At 48.1% G+C, this 19,707-nt stretch overlaps 1 protein-coding gene across 3 annotated transcripts in view; it reads left to right on the top strand.

Moving 5' to 3' along the window:
- Window positions 1-19,707, top strand: part of SGSM2 (small G protein signaling modulator 2) — a 134,814-nt gene that overhangs the window by 80,346 nt on the left and 34,761 nt on the right. For all 3 annotated transcript variants that reach the window (XM_026656482.1, XM_026656481.1, XM_026656480.1), the window contains exons 3-9: window positions 2,030-2,192; window positions 8,657-8,818; window positions 12,821-12,888; window positions 13,339-13,484; window positions 13,965-14,099; window positions 16,628-16,752; window positions 18,226-18,293. In XM_026656482.1, coding sequence (XP_026512267.1) covers window positions 2,030-2,192; window positions 8,657-8,818; window positions 12,821-12,888; window positions 13,339-13,484; window positions 13,965-14,099; window positions 16,628-16,752; window positions 18,226-18,293 — 867 coding nt within the window. The remainder of the gene's footprint in view (window positions 1-2,029; window positions 2,193-8,656; window positions 8,819-12,820; window positions 12,889-13,338; window positions 13,485-13,964; window positions 14,100-16,627; window positions 16,753-18,225; window positions 18,294-19,707) is intronic.

The raw sequence follows: 19,707 nt of genomic DNA, 5'->3' as shown, positions 1-19,707 counted from the left end.
CCCCCCACAACACCCTCCCTCCCGCCGCCATTAAATCCATCATCTTCCTCACTGAAGCCTCTTTCATTGCGTAAAAGCTGTGGAAAGCCAGCCCTGTTCCCCCAAGATCTCCAGCGCTAATTGTCCCAGCTGGATTCAGACACGCCTGGTTATGTCTGTTATGATAAAGACGCAGTCCTTTTGGCTAGACCACTTCCTCTTCTCCCCCCCCCCCTCACCCCGTTTTTCTCTAAGTGTTGTGTTAGTCACCAATAAAGCAGGGCCGATCATTAGTGAATTCTCTGCAGGTGGCAGTGTTGTAGGAGCCCAGTTCAGTTGATAGGCACCGAATCTGATACATTAAGAAGCAGGAAAATAGATCATAACCCCATCCCCATCCATAGCTTTCTTGATCTAGGTTGTCAGATCTGTTCTGGTGTATCTCGGTTCTGATCCCACCCTCTTTGCTGTGTGATCTGAGCGCCTCGCAGAAGTGCATTAAGCGACATGACGAACGTGTCACACATGGCTTGTTCTTTTTCTTCTCCTCCGCCCAGGGAGCGAACGATGTATGGGGCAGCGTGTTTTGTTTTGGTAGGCTGGTTTTAGATGCACATGCCACTGCACAACGTTGAACTCTGCGGTCGTTGGGCAAACACCCACCCCGTGATATGTAGGATTAATACGTAGCATGTAAGGATTGGAAGATCCATGGATGATTTGTCCTACCCTGCTTCTGCAAATCAAGATACTGCAGTGATGAAGGCTACATAGTCCCCAGATTAGATTATGCACAGCAAATTGCTTTCATGTCAATGACCTCAGTATATGGGGAAACATTTAACATGTTGGACTAGGAGATTTGTCCAAATGGGGGCGGGATGAGACACCTCCTGCCTGGTGACATTATGCACAAAGCTGACACAAACTACAAGTGTATGGCAACATCACCCCTGCAACAAGGGAGGGGTTGGGGAACATGCCACCCTGACAGTCTGTCACTTCGCAATAAGCACACGTATCCAGACTGGGGGAAACACCTGATTATAGAAGACGTGGGATCTCCCTAAGACAAGGGGGAGCTCCTGCCAAGAATGTGAAGTCCTCAGTAAAAGCACATATTTAGCTCTGTGTACCTCCAATTTAGGGCCTGATCCTGCCTTGTGGAGTCAGTCGGAGCAGCATCAAGGTCTCGTTCACCTTCCAAGGGGATGATAGTATTGGCGTTTACAAGTCCAGTGAGATTCTTTAGGCAGTATGGCTTAGTGGATAGAGCACTGGATTGGGACTCAGAAGACCTGGGTTCTACTCCTGACTCTGCCACTGGCCTGCTGGGTGAACTTGGGCAAGTCACTTCACTACTCGTGCCTCAGTTTCCCCATCTGTAAAATGGAGATAATGATACTGACCTTGAGGTCTACTGATGAAAAAGTGCTATATAGAGCTCGGTATTACAATTATTTATGGGAATTAAAATATAGTATTTTAGGGGACCCATCACTGCGGGTCTGGTGCTCGGATATACTCCATTACCAATTACGAGATCTGGTCTTCTCTCTGCTTTTCAGTTCCTAGAAGGCCAGCCTCCTGTTATGTAATCCACATAAATGGCTCTCTGAGGCACAAAATATTGCCCACAGGAAAAAATATAAACATAGATACAGACACCGGCCAGGATATTTGGGTTTATGCAGGTTCCTGGAGAACCTGGCTGCAGAGTCCAACTTTCATCCCAGGCTGTCAGTTCAATTAGCAAGCCTGATGACACTCCTGTGGGACTGGTAAGTGTATTGTTATCCCTGCTTTCCTGATGGGGAAACTGAGGCACAAAGAGAGTAAGTGATTTGTTTGAGGTCACACAGTGAGTCCGCAGCTGAACAGGAATAGAACCCCTGGGTCCTCATTACTTACTACCCTGGCCCGTATTCTCTCCCTCCCTAGATATTAGATTCGTTTCATTAGATGACTTTCTTCTCCTTACTGACACATGCCAAGAAGAATGGAGTGGAGGATCCGAGTGCTCACGGCGACGTCTCCTTTCCTTTTCCAGGTGTGGTGGAGGTGTGCCTCCTGCACATGCTGAAACGCAGAGCCGCCGGCTTCCTCCGGACCGATAAGGTCGCTGCCCTCTTCACCAAAGTTGGCAAGACGTACGCGGTAGCTGGGGACATATGCAAGAAAGCGCAGGAGCTGCAGCAGCAGGCGGAAGGCAGGTAAGGCCAAGGGCTGTTCTTAATGTGAGAAAGTCATGGCGGCTTGAAGGGGACGGGTAGAGCTGCTCGGAAAATTACTTTGGGCAACTTTGGGGGGGAAAATTCAACCGGTCAGAAAAACGATTGAAAAACTTGCCGAAAATGAATTTTTGTCAACATTTTCAAAAGTTCAAATGTTCTCAAGTGAGTGGCAAAGGGCCAAAGGACGAGAACTGGGATTACGCTCTTTTTTTTACTCATTATGTGCATCACGGTGTGCCCAGGACCCTCAGTCAAGAGTCAGGACCCCTGATTATACCAGGTGCTGTCGAGACAAATAACACAGAAGACAGTCGCTGTTCACAGGCAGCTCGCTGTCTAGGTATCGGCCAGGATGCGACAGGTGGACAAAGCGGACAGATTGGGTGGAGGTGGGTGGGATCAGGTAACAGAATAAACAGAGCTTAGCGGAAAAGCGGAAGTCTCGGCTCGCCCCTTGCCAAAGCCAGTGCCTGATGGAGCGATTTGCCCGCCTTGTGGCAGAGGCTGGTTCTTTATGGAGTAAAGGCTTGAACGTTTATCTTTGCGTGCTCGTTTGTTCCCCTGGATCACCCTTTTTTCTCTACGTGCGTTAGGAGACCTGATAGGCCCACTAGAGGAACAGGGCAAGTGACACTGGATTCAATAAACCCCAATTAGCATTATACTAACTAGGCGCTGTCTGAACACACAGCGAGACCTGGTCTCTTCCCCACGGCGCTTCCACTTTAAGGCCATGATCCTGCAGTGTCCTTCCTGCCGGCTGATTCAGCGGAGGTCATTTAGGAATAGGAGTCCCACCTGCGTGGAGCTCATTCCAGGATCAGGGCCTAATAGATGATGAGCTAAACCAATGACTGTAACAGACAATAAGAGGAAGATTGACTCAGCAAGGTAGTAAATATGGGCCTCACTTTAAACATGCGAGCCTGAAGCGCTGATCCTGGAAAGTCTAAAGCACATACTCCGTTTTACTCACTGTCGGTGATTCCATTGAAGTCAGCGGAGCTACTCAAGTGCATAAGTCTTTGCAGGATCAGGGCCTTGGATTGTAAATTCACTGGGGAAAGGACTGCATCTTCCAATGTGTTTGTACAGCACCGGGCACAATGGGGCTGCTGAACCTGGCCGAGGGTCTTTGTACTAATAGGAACTTTTGGTCTCTTGACTATCTTGTTGCACTAAGTTCCTGTAGTTATACAGGTTTCCAGTAAGCATCAATTGATGTTCCAATAAAAGATATTAGCTCACCCACTGTGATGTTTCTGAATCATTTAAACATTTATTTAAATTAGCTAGTTTAACCCTGCCTCCTTTCTGTTTATTTTCCCAACACTTACCTTTTATTTAACTTCCTTTTATTACCAAACTCTTTCACTGATGTATGTTTAATAAACCCTTTCCTTTGCCAATTTTTTTTATTCATCTTTGGCCTCTTTATTGATTTAAAATCTCTACCTTTTTCCATTTCGTTTGGTCTGGTTTAAACGTTTGAAAGAGAGACACTTTTTTGTTAAAAATTCAACATCCGCGCCCCTTCAATTAAAGGCTGAGAAAACTCCCAGTCCACTGCTCCGGGACCTCCAGCTGTGACCTCTAACAAAACAGAGCAGATGAGACTTGAATTCAGTTCACTGAATGTATACAATCAGAGAAACTGGCTCCACTGTTATAATGATTCCTGAGGCTCTGATTCACAGAAGCGTCCCTATTTAGGACAGCACTTAGGGCATGCCTACGCTGCCCCACAGTTCGCGGTGCTGCGCTGTAACTCGCCCGCGTGGACGCTGCAGGTGCAAACTAAGTGTGTGCGCATTAACGCAATCCTCTTCAAAGAGAATTACATTACTGTGAAGTGGGAGTCTTTTCGTTTGTGCCTGCAGTGTCCACATAGCGGAGTTACAGCGCAGCACTTTGGGGTGTGTTGCTATTCACACCCCAGTAGTCCAAACTGTGGGGCAGGGTAGATGTGCCCTTAAGCATGTTCTTAAGTCCATTGATGTCACAGGCTTAAGAGCTGCCTTGACTAGGCACTGTTATCCTTACGGCTATTTGTTTGGGTTGTGGCAGCACCTAGGAGCCCCTGTCATGGACCAGCACCCCATGGTGCTAGGCGCTGTACAAACACCAAGATTGTCCCTGCCTCAAAGAGCTTCCAATCTAATGGCTTTAGTCCACATGCTTAAGTGCTTTCCCGAGTCGAGGGCCAGACTGTGCACTTGGCAGGAATGTGAGCACGTTACAGTAAATTGTTTTCTACATCCTGTGCACTGCCTCATTAGGTGAAGGGTTTGGGGTGACTGTTCTGATGATGGTATTTATAGTCTTCATTTCTTATATTATTTGTTGGTTGCCGCATTACAGGTGTTCTGTATGGAGCAGCGTTCTCCTTCTGTGCTGCGTAACTAACGGCACAAGCCGCGTTGATGCAAAATGGGGGGGAGAAAAAAAGCGCTCCCATTTCAGGTCACGTTAGTGCATCAGAAAGAAGCAAAAAAGGCACCAACCCATTTTCTTTTTCCCTTTGTAGGTCACCTTTAAGAAACTGGGAAGCTATAGGCAGCAAACTCAGCTACAAAGATCAGCCTCTGATTCCAACTCTGTTCAGGTCACTAATTATATCGACAGTGACAAGCGACTGTTGGGCTTGTAACTTGCTAGACCATACGGTTTTACCTTGGACCGGCGATTCCTCGGGTGGAGGGAAGGTTCAGAATGATGTTTACATGGCTTAATCCAGTTTGCCACGGGATCAGGAGGCATCCCTGGCCAGGTTCCGAGCGTACGAATGTCAGTGTCAATAAGGATAATCAATATTGGCCTTTAAGGCAATAAACTCCCGGGTAGCAGGAAATATGAAGCTTGCTGCTAGGGGGAAGGGAAATGAACATGGCTCCAACATAGGTGGTGAGTTATATGGGCCGGTGGTGCCCGGGCTCCACCAATATTCAGAAACGTGAGCCCGGCTCCAGCAATGTTTGGGCTTATATTTAATCAGAGCCGCCCCGTCTATAGGATGGACCAGGACAACTGCCCTGGGGCCCATGCTTTGGGGGCCCCGTGCTTCAGGGGGACGCGGGGTCCAGGGCGGCCTGGAGGGTTAGTGGGGGACCTGGTGCCTGCAGCAGCGAGCGAACTCGTCCCCACTCCACCCCTTCTCCGAAGCCCCCATCCCGCCTCTTCCCGCCCCTGTTCTGCCCTCTCCCCGCCCCCATTCCACCCCTTCCCCCAAGTCCCTGCCCACTTCTTTCCAGCTTCTGCCCCCTCCCCCGAGCGACGCTGGGAGCCGGCGGGGCTGGCTGGGGCCGGGTCGCTCGCTGCTGCCGGCACCAGCCCCCCCACTAGCCCCTCAGACCGCCCTGGACCCCACATCCCCCTGAAGCGCGGGACCCCCCAAAGCATGGGGCCCGGGGCAGTTGCCCCGGTCTGTCCAACGGACAGGACAACTCTGCTTGGACCCATTCTGGGCACCACCAAAAGTTATACAAACCTGGCACCCATGGGCTCCAAGTGTGAAGGGGAAGTGAGGACAACAGAGCACAGCAGATGAGAGCCTGATGCGAACGGGCGTAGGCCAGCCAGTGTGCTGTCTGGGCAGTGGAGTGCAAATCCTGGGAAAACGCAGTGGTGTCAATTTCGTATTTGCGCAGCTCACTGAACTGCTTCCCATTGTGTCGTGGGCCTGTCAATCTCTGCACCAAGAAATGGCCTGGGGAGGGAGTGTGTGCAGGTCAGAATTGGCATGCCTGGGCACCTCCGGGGGGGGAAGCCCGAATCTGGCCCTGGGTTAGTAGTTCATGTTAAGAATCGATCGAGAAGGCATAGCGTGTGCATTTGGGCCATTTCCTTTAATAGGCTGGAGGCTGTTTTGTAAAAAATCCAAAGGAAAGTAGGGTCGAGTCAGGCCAATCAATAACGTGCAGCATGGGAGCTGCTGCTAGACATGGACCTTATTGCTGGGTACAGCGTTCCAAAGAGCGCTCGGAACAACTGCTCAACTCTGACCCTCTGCGTTTGGCACACCGTCCCCCATCAAAGCCAGATCACACCTGCTCTGATTTAAGAGCAGATTGGCTGAGACAGTGGGACAAATTCATCCCTGGCATAATCCACTGATGCCTACCAGGGATGAGTCTGGCTCAGCGTATATAATCCGTTCCCTTTAATTATATCTGTTTCCTTGAGATGAGCCCCACCTCGTGCCCTGTCCTGCTGACTGGCGTGTGCCTTCCCCAGCCTTTGGACCTGGCTGGGCTCTGCATACATCTCCCTCTAACTCGCCTCCTTTACCTGAGCGGTCTGATCTCTGCCTTGCTTTGCAGGTGTGTTCTGTAGCCACCGCAGCCCACGACCCGCCACCTCCCATTCCTTTGTTTATTTCACTGGGGCTTGGATGAGTTTTGATCAAATGCACTGCCACGGGCTAGCCCTTTGGAAACCCTGAATTCATTGTTAAAATCTCATGCCAAACCCTCTGGTTCTCAACCCAAATCACTTGGACATGACCCTAAAAAAAACAAAAGAGAGAGAGAGAGACCCCCAATGGCTGTTCTGTCGCCATCAAAGATCTCATGGAACTTTCCTAAGAGTAGAGATTTTCCATAATTCCCCTGCCCCCGCCCTCGCTCTTGTGCAGCGTGCTGTGCTCCAGTTATTCATGGGGCTGCCGCCTTCCATCCCAGAGGTGGCTGCATTTTGGGTGTTGGATGAATGTCTAACCCATTGGTCAGTATTTGTTACGGGTCCCCCTCTGTGCCTGATCCACAGGGAATCTAGAGTCTTATGGCTCCAACTAGAAATCTTTGGCTCTTAAACTCAAGTTATAGCAGCTCATGCTATTAGCGCTGGAGATCCCCAGTGCATCTGCCCAAGATGGTGGCTGTCACATACACAGCTGACCAAGCACCTTGAGATCCTTCAGGGTGGAGGATACTGTCGAAATGCCGTTGATGAGTCTCCAGACGTTACTATTTGAATGTCTGCATCCATCCTTTCTACGGTCCTTCCTGCAGCTCTACAAGGACTAAGTGAAGTTTGCAGTTACATTTGATTAGAAATAAACGTCTGCGCCTTTTAGGCAGTTGATTCTCTGGAACATTTAGATTTTTGCTCTGTTGGGATGCAGTCTCAGCCAGACCAGAAGAGCAGCTCCTCCGGGTTCAGTGGACCTGCTATCTAATCTAATGGATCCAATCTACAGTGGGGAAGTAGGATGGGACCCCAAATGCCCCCACATTTGGGGGGGTTTCAAAAACTGCCTGTGGATTCAGATTTGACTTTTTGTAAACAGGTCCCTGCGAAGTGACTAATGATTTTGAGTGTCCCAGTAGTTGGGGTTTCAACTTGAGATGCCTTCAAGGGACCTGATTTTCTGAGGGTACTAAACATCTGGCCCCTGAAAATCAGGCCCCTTTAAAACCTCTGTCTGGTTATCCCCCAAATTATTCATCACTTTTGGCCCTTTCTTCATAATGGGCTAAATAAAATTCTGGATCCCAGCGCCCCTGTCATAAACATACAGCTAAGGGTAGCAAAAAATCCCCCCTTTACCAAGGGTTAAGAAGCTCAAATAACCTGGTTGGCACCTGACCAAAAAGGACCAATGAGGGGAGAAGATACTTTCAGATCTGTGGGGGAAGGTTTTTGCTTTGTTCCCTTTGTGTGTTCTATCTGGGTCAGCGAGGAACCAGGGCAGGGAGAATACATCTCCTAAAGCCAGACCTGAACTAAGCATCTAAATCAGATTACAAATTGTAAGTAATAGGAAGGAAATGCGTTAGATTATCTTTTATTTTAGCTTGTGAATTTTCCCTATGCTAAGAGGGAGGTTTGTTCCTGTTTTTTGTAACTTTAAAGTTTTGCCTAGAGGGGAATCCTCTGTGTTTTAACTCGTATTACCCTGTAAACTTACCTGCCATACTGATTTTACAGAGGTGCTGCTTTTACTTTTTCTTTATAATAAAGTTCTGTTTTTAAGAACCTGATTGGTTTTTAGTGCCCTAAAAACCCAAGGGGCTGATCTGTGCTCACCTTGGTTACTCTCAAGCCTCCCCAGGAAAGGGGGTGAAGGGGTTTGGGGGGATATTTTGGGGAATCAGGAACTCCAAGTGGTCCTTTTCCTAAATCTTTGTCTAACTCACTTGGTGGTGGCAGCGATACCGTTCCAAGGACAAAGAAGAATTTGTGCCTTGGGAAAGTTTTAACCTAAGCTGGTAGAAATAAGCGTAGGGGGTCTTTCATGCGGGTCCCCACATCTGTACCCTAGAGTTTAGAGTGGGGAGGGAACCTTGACAACCCCAAAGCCCCAGTGCAGCGGTGAACATAAAACACAGTGTTCACATCTGATTTCGTCTGATGCACATTGTATATTCCAATACATGTGCACGCAGAGCTCTGTCAACGTAAAAATCTGCACTCCAACAACTTTCACTGTCTCCCTTTTGCAGGAAAAATCAGCCGAATGGCCAGGGATCCCTCAAGAGGCAGGGCTCTACCTCAAGCAAAACGCCTGTCCTGACGCCGCAGGCCATCAGACACATCTGGGTGCGGACAGCCTTGATTGAGAAAGTGCTGGACAAAATCGTCCAGTACCTGGTGGACAACTGCAGGTAAAGAGGGGAACAAACAGCTGGCAGTGCAAAGGTTTTGTTTGTGGGACCAAGGTGCGCCGTGTTTTTGCAGTCGCGAATGTCGTCCGTGTCCCATCTGTAAACTCAGAGCTGAGCAGAAAAAAGTTTAAAAAAGAATTTCCCCAACAATTTGTATTTTGTTTCTGAAACATTGTGAAAATGTTTTGAAGTTTCAGTTAAATGTCACCGTGCGGGAGAGCTCAAAGAACCAGTAAAAAAAATCGTACACATTTAAAAAAAAAATAAATATATATATATATATATATATATATATATATTTACTACTGTTTTTAAACGTTGCAAAATGTCAGCTGGCTATAGTCTAGGGGTAAAATTATCAAAGGACCCTAAGTCACTGGCTCTCAATCTTTCCAGATTACTGGACTCCTTTCAGGGGTCTGATTTGTCTTGCGTACCCCCAAGTTTCACCTCACTTAAACGACTTGCTTACAAAATCAGACCTAAAAATACAGAAGTGTCACAGCACACTGTTACTGAAAAATTGCTGACTTTCTTGTTTTTACCACATAATTATAAAATAAATCGATTGGAATATAAATATTGTACTTACATTTCAGTGGATAGTGTATTAAGCGGTGTAAACAAGTCATTGTCTGTATGAAATTTTAGTTTGTACTGACTTTGGCAGTGCTTTTTCTGTAGCCTGTTGTAAAACTAGGCAAATATCTAGATGAGTTGATGGACCCCCCTGGAAGACCTCTGCGTACCCCCAAGGGTACGTGTGCCCCTGGTTGAGAACCACTGCCCTAAGTGACGTAGGCACCTAAGTTCTGTTGACTTGCAAATTGCAATAAGAATTAGGCACCGAAGTCATTTAGGTGCTTTTGAGACTCATAAGCAAGAAGCTGTAGCGTGCCAGGGGAGCACGTGCCCTCTGCGGAGGAAAGGGAGAAAGGGGAGAAGGGAGCAAAAGGAGGTGAGGAGTGAAAATTTAGAAAACGGTAGGAAGGTCTGATTGGGGTAGGTCAGTCCTGTGACGACATGTTGCCTTTATTTGGAAGGGTTAAGTTTGTGACGGAGATTTCCCCCTTCAAGGCTGGCAGAGAGCTCAGGCACCTTGTGGAAGTGATGCATTTGGATTCTAGCAGACATGGCCAAGCTCTTTGGCATTCTACTCAAGTCTCCTCCTGCATTGGGTTCCCCAGCGAGGTTGTCCTCACCTCGTCTCCTCCACCCCCACAGCTAACGCAGTAGAATTAGGAGTATACTGGGGAGACTTTGGTGGCCTCAGAAGAAAGGAACGGTGGAAACCCTGAGGCCTGGCCTAGGCTAGTCACAAAACGAGAGCACTTCTGCGGCCACTGAGGATGTAACTTGCTTTGCTCTCAGTGCTGCTCTGATCGATGGAGATGTATGCTTGGCTGTGCAAAGGAGAATGGTATTCGGCGGGAGTCCACAGGGGCAGTTAAAGTATATAGACTCTGTCATTCTCCTGCCGTATTTCCAAAGTCTGGGTTACGTTTTCCTTGGCAGCAGGTCAGAAGATAATATATTTTCCTGTTGAGAGGGAAGAGAAAGGTCTTTGTGATGTTCAAAGAAAACTATTCTGTTGGTGGCATCTGATCCCAGTTTGCTTAAGCAGCCATTTGTGATTTGTGTGTTGGAGACGTATGGAGCATGGGAGTATTTTGGTTCAAGAACTCTGGGCTAACTCTCCTCCTGTGTTAAGCAGGTTTTCCCCCTGATAGCAGGGTAGCATGAGTGAGGCCCACGATCTCTTTCAAACACACCACAATGCTGCAGAAATGCACCCCTCTTTCAGGAGTATAATGGTTACTTCCTCAATCTACAAGATTTGGGGCCATATCTTCAAAGTTAGGTGAGCGCGATTGCCTAAATTATCTCTGCAAAGCAGGTGCTCTGTTTGCACCGGCACTTGGCCAGCGAGGTGCCCACGAAGCATGGAGATATACATATCTGGTGCAATGCAAGCACATGTAGTTGTGGGTGCCTGACTTGGACAACCCAATCTTCTTTCAATAAAACTGGTTCCCAATCCAGTCTAGTCCTGTACCTGTTCCCGATCCAGGTCCTGGACCTGGGATGGGGGGTGTCTTGTCTCTTTGTTTTGTATTGTGTTTTCCTTGCTGACTGTATTTGAGTCCATGCCGATTATGCTGAAAAGTTTTCTTTAAAGCGAGAGAATATTCCTGATCAGTGGGATTACATCACTTCTTGGTGGCTTAGTGGTGTTCGCCTTTTGGAAATCGGAAATAGCATAGAATTTGAGCCCCATCTAGTGGAAGATACAAGCAAAATGATATTATGTTCAGAGAGACAAGATGGGTGAGATAATCTTTGATTGGACCAACTTCTGTTGGTGAGAGAGACAAGCTTTCGAACCACAAAGAGCTCTTCAGGTCTGGGGAAGGTAAATACAAGTTGGGACAGATTGTTAAGCATAAGGGGTTCACACATGCTGTAGGAGACCTCTTAAAATGAAGTGGGCAATTAAAGGTTAGCAGGCAGTGTGGGTGTGTTACAAGTTGTCGTAAAGAGCCATAAAACCAGTGTCCCAGTTAAGTCCAAAGCTTTTGGTGTCTAGCCGAGTTATGAATTTAAGTCCCCAGGCTCGTCTTTTGAAGGTGTTGAGTTTTCCCTTGAGGATAAGTATTGAAAGATCAGATATGGAGTGATCACTGTGTGAAAAGTGTTCACCCAAGAGTGCTACGGTGTTTTTGTCCTTGATAATTTTCTGTGTGAGTTCATTCAAGAGCATAGTGGTTGTCTGGTTCCACCCACATAGTTATTATTGGGGCATTTGATGCACGGGATGAGGTACACCATGTGTTGTGATAGGCGTGTGTAGGACCCATGGACCTTGAACAGTGTGTTGTGGGGGGTATGGATCATTGTAGCAGGGGAGATGTGTCTGCAGGCTTTGCATCTATTGTTCTGGCAGGGTCTGGTGCTGCTTTGAGTTGCTGTGTCCTGGTCTGTCGGGAGCTTGCTTCTCATGATGAGCTTGGCAAGGCTGGGAGGTTGGTGGAGGGCCAGAAGAGAGGGGTTGGGAAATATTTCTTTCAGGATGTGGTTTCCATCAAATATTGCTTGATGATTTCCCCTATGGGTTCCAGTGGGGTGTGTGGTCAGTGGGTTGTTATTGTTTTCGGTATTGAAGCAGGCTTTCCTGGGAGGGCGTGGGCCCATTCCATGGTGCGATCTACTTCCCTGGTGGAGTGTCCTTGTTTTGTGAGGGCAATTTTTAAGTGTGTTTAGGGTGATCCCAGCCTTTCTCGTCAGAGCAAACTCTACAGTATCTGACTACGTGGCTGTAGATGACGAATTTCTTCGTGTGTCTGGGGTGGTTGTTGGATCTGTGGAGCGAAGTGTGGTGATCTGTGGGTTTCTTGTGTATTGTGCTAAGAGCGGAGCGACAATGGTTGACTTCAAGTCTACATAAAAAAAATTGTTCATAATTTTATATATAAACATATTCTAAAAATAGATTAAATCACTTTTTTCCCCTTTTAGTTGTGATCACCTTAATGTTGAGCCTGTCTAAGAGACCCAGGTAACTCAATTGTCTGCAGCTGCCGTTGGGATGATCGCTTGGCTGTAGAATTACTATTTAATAAGGTTTTGCTTCAAAACTGAGCCTCTCCTTCTGCAAACTTTTACCCCCGGGCATGTGCTTACTCCCGCTACCCTTCCAGTGACTTCAACAGGACTGTGGGGAATAACAATATGCTCCGGAGTGCCTGTCCGCAGGATCAAACCCGAAGAGTTGGCCTGCAGCGCTGGAGAATGCGCACGGCTGTGTATCGCTCCCCTGAGGGTATTGACTCTATTTGGGCAGGCTGTGCTAGGAGCTAGCAATGGATGGCGTTTTCAAAAGCACTCGTGTGACTCAGGAGCAAGTACCTGTGGCAGTCAATGGAACTCACGCTCCTACGTGACTTGGGAGCTTTTGAAAATACCAACACTTGACGCTAATCCACTTTTATTTTTTATTCCTAGCAAATATTACGAGAGAGACGCTTTATTGGCAGATCCTGTTTATGGACCAATCCTAGCTTCTCTCCTTGGTAAGTACTTTCATTGTTCGCTCCGGGGGGGGTTTAGGGTTTTGTTTTGTTTTTTGCTTATTGCATTTTCCCTGAAGCAGGGGGGGAATGGAGACAGATCATCTTATTTTACTATTTGATTGCTGGCTTTGATGATAAAGCAGAATGGAATTTGGTTTTATTAAAGCACTTTTCTAGGTGTGGTGTCCCACAGCAGGGAATTGGAGGTACTAATCGTGCAGTGGCTGTGTATTATGTGCTCAGCAATATTTCTCTTGCAGTCTCCTAACAGCACCTGCTTTATTAAGCGAGGGAATTTGGCCCGAACATCAAGGTTATAACCTGTGCTGTGAGATCATTAGCTTCACCAGACATGAGCAGAAAGGGCCTCAGTTTAACCTCTGACCTGGAGGATGAGTGTGAACAAATGTCTGTTCTTCTTAAGATCCTCTCTCATTACTGTCCTCCTAGTTGGGCCATGTGCACTAGAATATACCAAGCTGAAAACAGCTGACCACTACTGGACAGACCCGTCAGCAGATGAGCTGGTTCAGAGACACCGGATCCATGGAGTTCACGGGCACCAGGACTCGCCCTCAAAACGCCCAGCGCTGGGAGTAGGTATTTGCAACCTGCCCCTTCCCTGTTGTTGGCACAGAAGGAAACCCCACAAAAGGGCAGAAGGGTGGACGGGTATTTAGATAACACCCACGGGCAGCCTCCACCTATTGCCAGGAATGGAGAACACTTTTGTGCATGCCTTCGTCACAGCGGAAAGTCCATTTGGCTCCAAGTGTCCCCTCTACCCGCGTCCCAATGTAGGGAGGCTTGAGATCCAGATTTGAAATTTTGTGGCTTGAGATGCCAGGGGTTTCACCTACTGTGCTGATTCCCTGCCGGGGGGAGCAGCAAGCCTCTTTGGCCGGGGTGAGGCGGCTTTTTTGAGGGACCCAGGCCTGCAGAAAGTAAGTCCATTCAAAAAGAGATTTCTCGAGATGCCCTTTTTAGTGGAGCTGCTGCTCCGAGCGGCCTCTTCGTACAGTTGCAACTGGTACCATGTAACCTGCATGCTGAACCACGGCTCTCGTGTCTCCTAGATCCGGAAACGGCACTCGAGCGGGAGCATGTCAGAAGACCGATTTGCAGCTTCGGCTAGAGAATACGTGGAGTCTTTGCACCAGAATTCGAGGACGCACCTGCTGTATGGGAAAAATAATGTCTTGGTCCAGCCAGTAAGTATCTGAGCATCAAGTGTGTTGAGTTCATGTGACTGGAGCGAGATCAATACTGGCTGGCTCAGCGTGGTAGAGCCAGGAATGGAACTTGAGTATCCTGAATCCCCAGCCAGTGTCTTATCCTCTGGACCATCCAGCTCCGGAGGCAGCATCTGAATCCTGAGCTGGCTCAACGGAAGATGGATGCGTCATCTGAATGAGCCTTCAGGGATGGAAGGTTGCTGAGTGCCATCCTTTCTGGCTCAGCCCGGGTGTTGGGTGGAGCTTTGACTCCTTTCCCAGGCAGAGACCTCACTAATGGTACCCACCTCCCCTTCCAGTTAAACTGTGATATGTACTGCCAATGAAAAAGGAAGGAGAGAAATGGGATCAAGTGGGGATTCAAATTGGCCAATTTAAATGGGTTTATACCCCTGCCCATCAAACGGACCTCCTCCCACATTAAACAGATGCTAATAGCAGCCTCTCCAATAAGAGAGTGGTCTAGTGAGGTGGGAGTCAGGAGACCTGGGTTCTAGTCTTGGCTCTGTCACTGACCTGCTGCATGACCTTGGGTGAGTCATCTCACTTCTGTCTACCACTGTTCCCCCATCCCCACTGTGTTTTGTCTGTTTAGATCAGGGGTGGGCAAACTACAGTCTGGGGGCCACATCCGGCCCTTTTAATCCGGCCCTCGAGCTCCAGCTGGGGAGCGGGGTCGGGGGCTTGTGCCGCTCTGCGCGTGCCGTGACTCCGCGCAGCTCCCAGAAGCAGCGGCATGTCCGCCCTCCGGCTCCTACATGTCGGGGCAGCCAGGGGGCTGCCCCTGCCCCAAGCGCTGCTTCCGCAGCTCCCATTGGCCGGGAACCACAGCCAATGGGAGCTGCGGGGGTGGCGCCAGCGGACGGGGCAGCGTGCAGAGCCGCCTGGCCGTGCCTCTGCATAGGAGTCCGAGGGAGGACATGCTGTTGCTTCTGGGAGCTGCTTGAGGTAAGCGCCATCTGGAGCCTGCACCTCTGGCCCCCTCCCATGCCCCTGCCCCAGCCCTGATCCCTTCCCACCCTCTGAACCCGTCAGTCCCAGGCCGGAGCACCCTCCTGCACCCCCAATCCCTCGTCCCCAGCCCCACCTCAGAGCCCGCACCCCCAGCCACAGCCCACTCCCCCCCCCGCACCAGCCCAGAGCCCCCTCCGCACCCTGAACTCCTCATTTCTGGCCCCCACCCCAGAGCCCACACCCCCAGCCGGAGCCCTCACCCCCTCCCACATCCCAACCCCCAATCTCGTGAGCATTCATGGCCCGCCACACAATTTCCATACCCAGATGTGGCCCTCGGGCCAAAAAGTTTGCCCACCCCTGATTTAGATTGTAGGTTCTCCGGGGTGGGGGGGGGGAGAAGGGGTGTGTGTGTGTGTGTGTACACACACACAGTACCTAGCACAATAGGGGGGTGAGTCTTTTATATCAGTTAGCCCTGCAATGCAAAGAATAATTTTGCATTTCAATCATTTAATATATAGTTTAGAAACCAGTGAATGGCTACTTGTTTCAAAGCTCTTGTATCATTCCAATAGCACGCCTCAGCCACTGAAGGGTAGACGGACACGGACGCACACGTTTTAGGAATAGTTTGGGGGTTTGATTTTTTTTGCTCCTGTCCAACAAGGTTGTTTAGCAGGGTTGATGTGTCTGCCTAATTTATTTCTGGTGGGTTTGGAGGTGTTAAATCTGCCCCCAGGATTGATGCTGGGAATTGACAGTGTCAGACACACAGAAGACAGATTTGCTACTAGATCTTACCTGCAGAGGAAGGGAAGCTGCTTGAAAGAGGGTTATGAGTTTATAGAAAACTCTCGGCCCTGTCAGGAGCTTTAATTTATTACCATTTCTGCAGCCTTAAGTGCCTTCTCCGCGCTCCTATTCGCAGACCACTTGCCAAGGAATAAAGAGAGGTTGTAGTGAATTAGTTTGTATTATAGTAGCGCTTAGAGACCCCAGTTGAGATCAGGCCCCCGAGCAGTAGGTGCTGTACAAACACAACGAGAGACAGTCTCTGCCCTCCGAGCTTACGCTCTCGAAAAGGACGAGAGGAAAAGGGAGGGAGTGAAAATGGAGGCCCAGAGAGGGGAAGTGCCTTGGCCCAGGTTACACGGTAGGTAGAGCTGGGAATAGGACCCTGTGTCCACTGGACCAGAGTGGATCTGAAAGCGCCTGCTGTCACTTTTAAGCCTCATCCTTCATCCCTCTCTGATTTCCAGAGGTGTTGAGCACCCACAGCTCCTGTTGGCTGGATTTGTGGGTGCTCGGCTCTTCTGCGGATCAGGTATGCCAGAGCCCTACTTGTTAGTGGGGGAGATGTGAGTTTGAACATCATGGTGGCTAATGGCCTAAGTCCAAGTGCCATTGGAAGTGGACGAAGCACTGAATAAGCGTGGCTAATTGTGGGGACAGGGTTGGCCTGTTAGGGGATCTCTCATGATAGCTGACTTACTCCTCAATAACACAAATCGCGATTTCCATGTGCTTTTCTTTATCGTTTTAAACAGAAAGATGACATGGAGGCAATTCTTGGCTATCTCTCCCTTCATCAGTCAGCAGACAGCTTGACTTTGAAATGGACTCCCAATCAGCTCATGAACGGAACCCTGAGGGACTCTGAGCTTGAGAAAAGGTAACAGTCCCTTTGCTACGTCAGGTAACTGTAACAGGAGTAAGAGATAAGCAACAGTGCTGATTTAACTGAAGGGAGCATGATCCATCGAACAGGGCACTAGGCTAGGAATCAGGAGACCAGGTTCTATTTCCGGGTTCTGCCACTGGCCTGCTGTGTGTTCTTGAGTGAGTCATTTCTTTGCTTTGCCTTCGGTTCCCTTCTTGTTGTCTGCTTTATCTATTTAGATGGTGACCCGTTTGGGCCAGGTGCAGTCACTTACCATATGTTTGTACAGCGCCTCACACAACAGGGCCTTGATCTGAATGAGGATCGCTAGGTGCTGTCATACAAATAATAGTAATAATAAAATGCAAAGATATTTCAGCAATTTTCCAGAATAATTTATTATGAAACAAATTCTGGACACTAAGAAAAATGAGTAAGATTTACTGGGTGGCAGTGTTGAAATATTTCTTGCTTTAAATTTGTGCTCACTGGGACAGCCTCATTGGATCACAGAGACACACACACACACACTGTTACCCTAGCATACATCAGATCATATGCTTTTGCAAACAATATAATCCAGATTTAGGACCCATTGTAAAGGAACAAGTCTTATTTCAGCGATCCAGGGCTGCAGAACTAAAAGTCTGCCTCCCATTGTCACGAGTCTCATTTTTCGGGTGCCTCCCATCGCAGGATCTCAAAGCACTTTATAATCCATCCTCAAAGCAGCCCTGTGATATGATTACCCCTGATTAGAAGAGTGGGCCCTCTAATCCAGTATTCTGGCCCAGATAGTAGCCAGTACCTGCTGCTTCAAAAGAAGGAGAGAGAAATCCTGCAGTAGGCAGTCATGGTAGAATGTACCCCTAGGAAATGTTTCTTTCTAACCCGCAATGATTAGGCTTCAGGGCATAAACCAACTAGAGGTTTCATATCCCTTCAAAGCTGTTTTAATTCTTACCGTTATAACTCAGGAGTGTTTTGCATTCGTTAGGAAGCTCCGGTCCTTCTTTGAGTCCCACTACGCTCCTGATCTCAATGATAAGCTTCTAACCTGTGCAACTTATTGTTACAGTTTAAGTGAGGGACCTTGCTTCCATTGAATTTCATCGGTGCGTGCGACATTGGGCCCCCTGGGGCCTGACTTCTGTCACACATAATTTGTGGCAAAATAGAACCCAGGTGTCCTGAATCTCAAGCACAAAACCATCTCGCGTATTATGCTCTGGGCACTTGATTCTTGTATTTTAGCCAGTAGATTCGTGCTGTTTGCATGGGAGGGCAGTGACTGTGAACCAGCAGGCTCCAGAAGTAGATGTTATGCTAAACTAATTCCTCTGCCTTTTACTTCACCATAAATTCCACTTAATCGGCCAAGTTGAGTAAGCTGCTCTTAATTTAGTGCAGTGCTTATGCTTTTACTGGGCAGTCTGGCCACTGATTATTAAAACATTACATCTCTTGCATTTTTTTTCCTCTTAGTGTGTACTGGGACTACGCCTTAATAGTGCCGTTCAGTCAGATTGTCTGCATTCACTGCCATCAGCAACGTAAGCATAAACCTCCTCATTCCCCGGGGGATGCAAAGGCTCGAGGGCCTTGTTTCTGCAGGGGGAATGTTAACGCTGTTCGTGTTTTATTTTGCTGCCTCTTCGGCGTTTATTTCCCTGCAGGCAGGCAGTGGTTTACCTTTAAGTTTCTTCGCGGAAAGAGCCAATGAGAACTTCTCGGCGTAAAGCTGTTCCAACGGTCTCTTGAGATTTGACTTTGTCCTAAGTGTTAATGTAACACAATGCTTCTGGGTGGGTTGTTGGCAGCAGGGATCACACCTGGGACCTCTGAATCTAAAAGCATGAGCCTCTCCTCTAAAGGATCCAGCTGTGTTAGCCAAGGCTGCAGCAGGCTCAATCCTCTCCAGATGTGGCCGCACCACTACAAGCAGTGTAAGCTGTGGGGGCTCAGTTGCTCTGAAAATCTGGCCTCTACTTTTTAATTATTGTGGGACAAAAGGGAGCAATTTTTAATTATCGGATGCCAAGTAATTTTATTTTAAAAAATTACTAAAAATATGTATGCAGTGTTGTTGTAGTTGTGTTGGTCCCAGGATATTAGAGAGACGAGATGGGTGAGGGGATATCTCTTATTGGACCAACTTCCATTGGTGAGAGAGACAAACTTTCCAGCTTACACAGAGCTCTTCTTCTGGTCTGGGAAAGGTACTCTGAGTGTCACAGTTAAACACAAGGAGGAACAGATTGTTTAGCATAAGTAATTAATATTTCAAGGGACCATTCAAGATGAAGTAGCCAGTTAACACCGCTCCAGTCATAGAGGGAAAGGAGGGGGGAAAAAGTGAAACAAGAAATGCCAAACCTGCAGCTGTCTCTCCATTGCTAGGATGATCAGCACCCCCACAACACACCTTTCAAGAGCCATGGGTCCTACACATGCCCATCGCAACATTCACTGCACTAAATAACACTGGTGTGACCATCACGACACTCTTGAATGAACACAGAGAAAAATTATCAAGGACAAAAACGCCATATCCCCTGTGGGTGAACACTTTTCACAAAGCGATCGCTCTATCCATCAGTCTTCAGGAAACCTGCACAACATCCTCAAAAGACAAGCCTGGGAGTTTAAGTTCATAACTTTGCTAGACACTAAAAATCACGGACTGAATAGACACACTGGATGGATGGCTTATTACAACAATCTATGACCCACTATCCACCCCCACCGCTTCTTTTATTGCATCAAATGACCTTGCTATATTTATACATAAATATATACTCAACAGGGACATACATAAATATAAATACATATACTCAACAGGGACATACAAATTGTTCTAGTGAGCTAACACACCACGCTGCCTGCAACTCTTAACTGCCCACTTCAACCCTTTTAGACAGAACAATCTATTTCTCAGTGGTGACCACCTCCATCATGCTACCCCTT

This window comes from Terrapene carolina, unplaced genomic scaffold (assembly GCF_002925995.2).
Source record: "Terrapene carolina triunguis isolate 2854851 unplaced genomic scaffold, T_m_triunguis-2.0 Scaffold231, whole genome shotgun sequence".
NCBI classification, from domain to species: domain Eukaryota; kingdom Metazoa; phylum Chordata; order Testudines; family Emydidae; genus Terrapene; species Terrapene triunguis.
Note: the sequence above shows the minus strand (reverse complement) of the source record. Positions and strands in the feature narration are given on the sequence as shown.